Source organism: Nicotiana attenuata, chromosome 8 (genome assembly GCF_001879085.1).
Source record: "Nicotiana attenuata strain UT chromosome 8, NIATTr2, whole genome shotgun sequence".
Lineage (NCBI taxonomy): Eukaryota > Viridiplantae > Streptophyta > Magnoliopsida > Solanales > Solanaceae > Nicotiana > Nicotiana attenuata.
The window spans coordinates 33,214,335-33,224,487 of record NC_031996.1 but is presented as its reverse complement, the minus strand read 5'-3'; the positions used below and the strand labels follow the sequence as shown (position 1 = coordinate 33,224,487).

Genomic DNA, 10,153 nt, shown 5'->3' with positions numbered 1-10,153 from the left:
ACCCTTTCCTCTCATCAGGTAATTTTTGAAATCTCTAGTGATCATAGCCATCTCATCATCTTCTAGGTCTGAACCTTCTGTAATTTTGAGAGTCAAACTTCTCTCCTTCTTGGGTGTATCCATCTTCCTGGTTTGCCTTCTCAGTTCATAAGCAGTAAGATTCCCAATCAGTTCATCTAGCCTGAGAGTGGCCATATTCTTGGACTCCTGAATGGCAGTGATTTTGCTTTCCCAAGCAACTGGAAGAACTCTTGTCAAGATCTTCTCAACCTTGTCTTCTTCAAGAATAACTCTTCCAAGAGACTTAAGTTCATTTGTCAGTGTAGTGAACCTAGTGTACATCTCTTGAATGGTTTCTCCATCTTTCATAGTGAAATTCTCATATTGAGAATATAGCAGTGTTCCTCTAGATCTCTTCACTTGAGGTGTTCCTTCATGAGCCACTTGCTAAAGTGTCCCATATCTCTTTTGTAGTAGTACAGCTTTGGATCCTGCTGTATTCATCTGGACCCAGTCCACACACAAGCCATTTCTTGGCCTTAGCATTTTTCTCCCACTTTTTCAAATCTTCAGCAGTGCAATTAGCCCTTGTCTTAGGCACTTCCACTCCTTCCTCATTTTTCATTGTAGTTTCCAAAGGGCCATAGGTGACTATGTCCCAAAGTTCATAGTCTTCTCCTATGATGTGATCCTTCTTCCTATTCTTCCACCATGAGTAATACTGTCCATTAAATAGTGGAGGCCTGGCAGTGGATTGCCCTTCCCAGTTCCCAGGTGGTGCACTCATGTTGATCTTTTCCTAAGGTGTTAGCCTCTTCAAGGATAACCCGCTCTGATACCAATTGATGTTCCAAACGTCAATACCACACAAGAGGGGGGGTGATTTGTATGGTACCCAATTTTCGATCTAGAAGAACCTGATTTTTTTAGGTGTTCTAACTACTACTGTTTGCGAAATTAAAATACAGAAAATAAAAGAACACAAGGATTTTTACGTGGAAAACACCTGGCTCAAAAGGTGAAAAAACCACGACCTACTACTCAGTAGGATTTTCCCAAACATCCACTAAACTCAATGAGCCAAAAACAGCATTTACAAAACTCTTGTAAACCTAAGGATTAACTCTAATCCCAGTGTGGCTCACAGCCTCAACTGTTGCGACACTTTCAAGTTAACTTTAACTTGAATACTCAAAGTACCTAATACAATTGCTTCTATGAAAGCTAGAAAGGTACAAGTTTTAAATCACCTACTACAATTGAACTAGAATAAGAATAAACACAATGGAACTGGTTCTTCTATCTTGTTCAAGTAGCTGCAGGCTTGCACACTCAATCTCACATAAATTGCTTGCAAAATAGCCTTGCTCTTTTGCTCTCAATTTTGCTTAACTTCAGCGTATGTGCATACCTGTAAAAGAGAACAACTCAGTTATTTATTAGATTAGTAATTAGAGTTGGATTGTAACTCAATTTCTGATCCTCCATTGAGTTTGAGTCCTAGACCAATCCAAACTCCAACCCTTATCCGGATGTGTTCTCTTCTTATAAGGAGACATCTTCTCCTTATCCCATATGCAATCTTTTCGATCAGGTCAGAAGATATTGCTGCTTGATCCCCAAGGACTTATCTTCTTCACGTGCATCTCATGTGCATGGGCCATAACAATTGTGTCTCCTAAGATGGACCTGGTCCTTTACTGAGTTCATTTGTCATTCTTCAAAACTTCAACTGATCTTGGGCCAACACTTTCTTCTCTATTTGTTTCTTTGAAACTGGTATGTCCTAAGTTAAGCTTCAGCTCATCACAATGTGTTTATTTACAGCTTTTGTATCCACGTCTACTTTACTGCTGCTGCAGAGTTAAATATTTAAACTAGCATGTTGATTCCGTTCTGTTTGTTTGTAATGAATCCCTACCCCCTATTACCCCTATGTGTTTTGAGTTATGACTTGAGGCATGGCAATAAAAGTTGTTGTCCATGAATTAAGTTTGATCCATGGGGATCTTAACCTCTAAACAATATGTGTTAACAGGCCTAAGGGTGTGCCAGCATCTCCCATTGCTGGGTATGCCCACCAGCCTGCTTTTGCCTCTTGCAACTCCCTCATTCCCCTATACCCTTATGTGTACTGATTTAAGTTGTTTTCCCTTTTCCCTTTCCCCTTTCAGAATTCTGCTTCTGCACTTGCACTCTCTCTTAGTCCTTAAGTTCTGCCCCCCCCCCCCCTCTTGTGAGCCTTGCCTTGGAACCTTGAGTTCCCTCTGAACTTGGACACCTGAAGGCTGGCCCTTCCACACTGCACTATGTCTTAATCTGGTGATACGTTTGGGTGTAAGCACTGCCCGGAGTTCATATGAGACTCTTAGGGAACTTTGACACACCCCAAATGAGAGAAAGGCTTTGAAACATTGATCTGTTGGAGTTGGTTTACTTCATACTTCAGACAGGAAGCCTGAATCAGGCTCTCCTTGGTTGTACATTTTTAATTTCTGATGTATTTTCTTTTATCTTCATTCTGGGTTGTAATAATTTTGTAATAAACTCCTGGGGATGGCTAGTGAAAAAGGGAAGGGATAACCATGTATGCAAAGGGTAGATAACATGTCTTTACGAATCCTGCCTTTTCTCATATATAGATACCATGTCTATAGGAGTTTCTGAATTTCTGCATTTTCTCATATATAGATATCATGTTTATAGGAGTTTCTGAATTTCTGCATTCTCTCATATATAGATAACATGTCTTTAGGAATCCTGCATTCTCTCATATAGATGCCATGTCTACAGTTATTCGAAATCAAAATTCTGCATATGCATATAGAAAATATGCCTATAGGTCTTTCTGAATATTGTATATCCATTCTTCATTAGGCAATCATATTTATAGATCTTAATCAGTCAATTGCAATTAGATATCATGTTCATAGGCTTTAAATAAAATTCAGCACCTAGATATCATGTTTATAAGGTTTCTGCATTTTACCATGTCTATAAAAGGGTTTAAAGTCAACAATGCATAGAAAGCATGCCTATAGGAGCTTTAACTAAATCTGAATCGCCTCACTCGCTTATAAGTCTAAAACCAGTAATAATGCCTTACCAGTTGCAAAACTTATGATCTTTTGCTAAAACTCGCTTTTCTTTAATAACTGACAACTTTTTCTTAAATCAGTATGTATTCGTCCAACACTTAGGCAAGCCTTAGGGTAAAATTATAAACTGAATCAGATTTTATTAGCTACAACTAACAGGTAGGCCTGCTTCGGGCTTCTTATCTGAACTATGTAATAAATCAGTCTGCCTCAACCCTTTAAGTTTTAACTAGACCCTAAACATTATGTGTAAGTCATGCTAATCACTTGCTTTCTCTGTTTAAAGGAGGTGTATTTGAGCCTTTTTATCTGCTTATATGCTTTCCCCAAACTTGCTATATGTGTTTTTGCCTGTCTCCTTAGTATTTTACCTTTTGAAACCACAAATAAGCCAATATCTCCTCCCTTTAGGATTAGTAGTCCCAAGTACCTCCGGGGCTGATAGGATTGGGGCGGGTAATAGAATGCAATAAGTAAATGAGACCATTCCGCGCTTTAATACCTTAACGGGGTGGGAAAGGGTAGATATGGATATGATGACCACGCGATAACATCACGTGTAGCCCCTCATTGAGGAGTGATTACCGGATGTTGTGTGGGGTGATCCATATTATTAATAAACATAGGACCCCCTTTCCCTTTGTTCTTTGTTTCTTTTAAATCCTTTAAAACCATTTCTTCTAAGCAAATCAACTCTCTTTAGTGCTTTCCGACTTTGTTTATTTGTGTCCATTACATGAAAATCCCCTCTTATTTAAAACTCTTACTTGCCTATGTGTTATTTGTATTTAAGTCACAACAATAGTTTGGTCGGGAACCACACTAGTGGATCCTGAGGGGTGCCTAACACCTCCCCTTGGGATAATTTCAAACTCTTACCCAATCTCTGGTTACTTGACTCAAACCCTTCTTAGTGTCCTAATGCACTTAAATCATTAGGTGGCGACTCTTCAATCCAAAATCCAATTCCCAAAAGGGAACGAGTTGTCTTCCCAAATATCATAAACCCGATTTTGCGAGAAAAAGGGGGCGCGACACTACCCAGAACTTCCGCATCTACGGTCCATAAGTCGCTCCTGCGACGCTGCACAGGTACGGTTTTCGCTTAAACTTTGAAAACCACTTCTGCGGTCAAAACCCCGCATCTACGATCATGCAGGTGCGGTCCCATGCGCGCACCTGTGGCTCCTGCCCTTCTCACCTATGGCCGCATTTGCGGCTGCTTATGCGCTTCTGCAGGCCTCGCACCTGCGGTCCCCACTCTGCAGGTGCAGTTATGACAACTGAAGGCAATCTTCAGCACTTCCTCAAATCTCATCCTTGATCCGTCAACCTCCCGAGATCATCCCGAGGCCCTCGGACCTCAACCAAACATGCCAACAAGTCACATATCACCATTCAAACTTATTCAAACCTTCGGAACACTCAAAACAACATCAAAATACCAAATCGCCCTCGGATTCAAACCTAAGGATTTCCAAACTTTCGAATTCCGCAGACGATGTCGAGCCTATCAAACCTCACCCGAATGACCTGAAATTTTGTACACACGTCACAAATAAAAAAACGGGCGTACTTCAATTTTCGAAATTCCATTCCGACCCCGATATCAAGATTTCCACTGCCGACCGGAGAACGCCAAATTTCCAATTTCGCCAATTCAAGCCTAAATCTACCACGAACCTCCAAATTACATTCCGAACATGCTCCTAAGTCCAAAATCACCTAACGAAGCTATCCGAACCATCAGAATTCACATCCGAGATCTTCTACACATAAGTCAACATCCGGTTGACTTTTTCAACTTAAGCTTCTAAATAAGAGACTAAGTGTCTCATTCCACTCCAAGACCACTCCGAACACAGAACAACCAACACGATACGATGAAATACAGCTGTACAACACATAAGGAAGTAGAAATGGGGAAAACGGGGTTGTAACTCATGAAACGACCGGCCGAGTCGTTACACGTACCCTACATTATCCCAATTATAAAATGTCAAACATGAGAGTACAGGACCAACTATACATAAAAATTTAAGTCAATAAATATACTGTACTTATAAAAACAATTTAAGTTGAGAACAGTAATTTTAGTGATATTCGTAATATAACTTATCCATAATCGGAACTTATCCATAATGTAACTATTTTACTACTTCTAGAGTTACTCGAAATACTGTACAAATTAAAGTATGCCCCTTAAATATTACTGGCATCTACATTTGAACATTACTAGTCTATTGGTACTCGTGTTACGCGTGTATCCAACCTCAATGAGTATAAATTTTATAAAGTTAAATAAATAAATATTAAATTTATGTTTGAATTATTTTTAAAAAAAAACTAAAAACATTTATGTAAGTTCAAGAAAATGATTATTGTTAATCTTATTTAACTGCACGATAAAGAAAGAAATTATGTCTTATAGAACTATTCAATCATCTCAGTCAAACAAATTAAGTTTACCTTTTAAGTAGATATATTCCATCAAACTCTAATGTCTTCCATGTTAATTCCACAGAATTTTAATTTCTTTCAAGTCTAAATTTCACTGATATGAATATAGCTAAAATCCATATCACAGTCTCAAAAAAGACTATAAAAAGGTGTTGCACATTTCTTGTTTCAAAATTATTAAGCGTCATCACTTAATTGGGAAGATATAAACAGTACCTAAACCTTGAAACTTCTTTAGTACCTCTTTTGGATTTTCTCGACGCTTATAACATCTTTGAAAAAAAAAATGACTTGAATGTAAAGTTTCAAAAAGTTAAATGCCCAATTTTTTGTTATATTTAACTTTACCAATAGGCAACAATGGTGAAAGGTCTAAAATTATATGATGAAGCATCCGCCACCTTAGTGAATATTTAACAAACTACAATCCAATCTTTATAGATATTCTTATCCGCAAATACAACAAATTTACATAAATAAATATGAATAAATAACATATTTTACTCCAGCAATGTCAAGTTCATTGGTTAACTTTCAGGCGATCAAATATTTTTTTTCTCATAAGGTGTAAAGATACTATTTGAAGCTCTACATGAAAACTATTAAGCACCTATCCAATAAGTTAGGGGACTATAAAATGTATAATAGAATACACAAAATTGATAACTAAACATATAAATCTGTATCCGATATTAATCATAACAATAACAAGTTCATACTAAGCCATCAAATAATCAACTACAGTTAAAGAGGGACACAAAAATTAATCAAACAAAACTATAGAAGAAAAGCAAACTATAAACTAATCCTACAAAAGAATAATGAAAAGAATAGTTCTAGCCATAGAAATACCTCAATGATATCTTAATGAAGACAGTTGAAAAGGATAAACTTACAACAAATATAATTCTTATTTTATTTTGCATGTTTATATTAGGAATAGGAGAGTCAGGCTTAAATGCATAGGACGGCGTAATTTCATACATTTATTGTTCATACTTGTATTATTTTTAACTAATAAATTAATTCCTAATCTAATTTAGTCTAAATCGATTAAAACATTAAGAAACAAAATAGAAAAGGAAATATATGGAAACTTGTGAAGAAGCAGTATTTCTCACTACATTTCGTGTTTAATAAAGCCTTCTATAAGAAATACAAACATGTTACATCATGTAGTCTAAATAAGGAAGGATTTTAAAACACAAAATTTAGTTGATTTTTAAGTCCTAAATATTAGGAAAATAATTAAATATTATCCATAAATATTAGTTAAATAACTAAATGACTATTTTGTCTAGTGTTAAAGTAATTTGTTAAAAGCTTAGAAGCTCGACAATGGAGTATCTACGAAGAGAGAAGCGAGATGAAGAATAGAGAGAGAATATTCTGGAATCTGAAAACTCTATATTATTCTTTATCGACTAGCTTGTACACTGTACACTTATATATACAAAGTATAATGCACTTGCCTAATCCAACTAACTCCAGCTGTATATATGCCAGCTGTACACCTTTAATTATATCTACTAATCTAACTGTCTAACTAACTATCAGCTGAACTACCCTCAATACTCCCCCTCAAGCTATGTGGTGAGAACAGATTGAACACCCCTAGCCTTGATAACAAGAACTCATGCTGTGTACGACCAAGTCCCTTGGTCAGTATATCTGCCAGTTGTAGGCCTGACCTGATATGCGTTGTTTCCACCAATCCTTCCTGAATTTTTTCCCTTACAAAATGACAATTGATTTCTATATGCTTCGTTCGTTCATGGTAAATTGGATTTGCTACAATTTGAAGCGCAACCTTACTATCACAGAACAACTTGACTGGAAGTTTTAGTTGCAGATTCAGTTCTCCAAATAGTCCCACCAGCCAAACAACCACTGCTATGGCAGTCCCCATGCTCCTATACTCAGCTTCAGCTGAGCTTTTGGATATGGTGCTCTGCTTCTTAAACTTCCAAGAAATTAGAGAGTCTCCAAGTTTTACAACAAAACCACTGACTGATTTCCTTGTCATGGGGCAAGCGGCCCAATCAACATCATAGTAAACAGTTAACTCATTGGAAACATTGGAAGACAACAATATCTCTAGTCCTGGAGTATTTTTCAAATACTTCACTACTTTTAATGTTGCCTCCATATGTGATCTCTTTGGCACATGCATAAATTGACTTAGGTTCTGTACTGCATATACTATATCAGGCCTAGTCATTGTGAGATAGAGAAGTTTGCCAACTAGCTTCTGATAACTAGTTGCATCTTCTAGCACTTCATCTGCTATTGATGTACCTGCTGCAATCCCTTTGTAATAGTCAACACTTGTTAGCCTCTGATTCACTTCCAATGGTGTACTAACAGGTTTAGAACCTGCCAATCCAAGTGCTGATATTAAATCCAGTGTGAACTTCCTTTGACACACAGAAATACCATCTTTGCTCCAAACTATTTCAAGACCAAGGAAGTACTTCAATTCCCCCAGGTCCTTGATCTTGAAATGATGCTTCAATAAATCTTTAGCTTCCTGAATGAGGCTGGCAGAAGATCCTGTAATCAAGAGATCATCCACATAGACAAGAATGAGCACAATATGGTGAGCAACCTTCTTAGTAAAAAGGGAATAATCATGGCGACTCTAAAGAAAGACAGAGCTCAACAAAGCATCAGACAATTTCAGATTCCATTGGCGAGAAGCTTGTTTCAAGCCATACAAAGACTTTTGCAACTTGCAAACTTTGGACGGCTCCCCCTTACTAGCAAAACCAGGAGGTTGTACCATGTAAACATCCTCAACCAGGTCCCCTTGTAGAAAAGCATTAAAAACATCCATTTGGTGTAGATGCCAACCATTCATGGCAGCATGGACAAGATAGCTCGAACTGTGACCATCTTAACCACCGGAGAAAATGTCTCCTGATAATCCAAGCCTTTTTGTTGAGTATACCCTTTAGCCACTAATCTAGCCTTGTATTTCTCCACCTCACCTTGGGCATTATATTTCACTTTATATACCCATTTTCAACCAATAGCCCTCTTCCCAGCAGGCAACTCCACAAGGGACCAAGTATTGTTATCCATAAGTGCCTAAATCTCCTGATTCATGGAAGTCACCAAATGTGCATCATGCACAGCTTCAACATAAGTCTAAGATTCTGGGATAGTTGAGTAATTGCATATGGAATCAAGATATGAGGCAGAGAGAGAGGGGTATATGACATATAGTCAAAGATAGGGTACAAGCAAGATGTTGTGGTGTGATCACTTGGCAGAGGATCGTGCACAAAATCATTCAACCAACCAGGGGGTCTAAAGTGCCTAGCAGATCTCCTAGGCTGCTGAGGAGAACCTGCGTGAGAAACAACTGGAGTCCCTGCCACAGAATTCTCTGTATGTTGTGGGGAAGTTATGTGGCCCTAGGTGATAGTAGGGATGTTGCCTTCAGTGTTCACCAACAATTCTGCATGAACTAGTTGTTCTAGACTTGGTTTTGAACATGGTTCTGTGCAAGTTGTTTGGCTAAGACCATCAGAAGCAATATAAGGACAGTAAGATGACACCTTGGTACCTATTACTGAATGAGGAGACATGAAACGAAAAACATTCTCCTTAAACACTACATCTCTACTAACAAAAAAAGTTTTATATGTGAGACCGTAGAGTTTATAGTCCTTTTGTGTGCTAGAATACCACATATGGACTGCTGCTTCAGCTCTAGGGCTGAATTTGTCACCTTTGGGACCAGTAACAGTGGCATAACAAAGGCTACCAATGACCCTCAAGTGTTTTAGATTAGGTTTTCTCCCATAAAACACTTCAAATGGTGACTTCCCATTTAAAATAGAAGATGGTATCCTATAATCAAGTATGCTGCATTAAGAGCACACAACCCCCAAAATCGCAATGGTATGCCAGCCTGAAATCTAAGGGCCCTTGCTACCTCAAGAATTTGCCTATGTTTCCCTTCAACCACCCCACTTTGTTGGGGTGTATGGACACAAGAGCTTTGATGCACAATCCCTGCATTGCGAAATAAGGCATTGCATTGTGAGTTAAAAAACTCAGTACCATTGTCACTTCGGAAAATTTTTACTATTTTATTGAACTGAGTATGTACAAGTGACAGAAATTCCTTGAGAACTGTGCTGACATCACTCTTCAAATGCAAAAGAAACAACCAAACTATCCTACTACAATCATCCACCAATGTGAGAAAATACCTATGGCCATCAAATGTGGGACTCTATAAGGTCCCCAAACATCTGCATGTACCAAGTCAAAAGGTGTACTAGATCTGCTATGACTTGTAGGAAAATGAGCCTTTGTTTGTTTAGCTAAAGGGCATATAGAACAAGACATAATGTTTTTATTCAAGCTAGATTGTACTAAGGAAAGTTGTTGCAACACTTTTCCAGGCACATGGCCTAGTCTTCTGTGCCAAAGTTCTTCTTCATCCTTTGTACTCAAAGCTACTGAATGTACTGCTGGAACTGGTTCTTCACTCTTGGGATCCCAGTAGTACAATTCACCTTCCAATCTACCAATCCCCTTCACCTTCCCAGTGTGAAGGTCCTGCATTAAACAGAAGTTAG

At 38.0% G+C, this 10,153-nt stretch overlaps 1 protein-coding gene across 1 annotated transcript in view; it reads left to right on the top strand.

Moving 5' to 3' along the window:
* LOC109231641 overlaps positions 1-6,524 on the top strand; it is a 51,333-nt gene extending 44,809 nt beyond the window's left edge. Inside the window, exon 2 of the mRNA XM_019397288.1 lies at positions 6,496-6,524. Coding sequence (XP_019252833.1) covers positions 6,496-6,524 — 29 coding nt within the window. The remainder of the gene's footprint in view (positions 1-6,495) is intronic.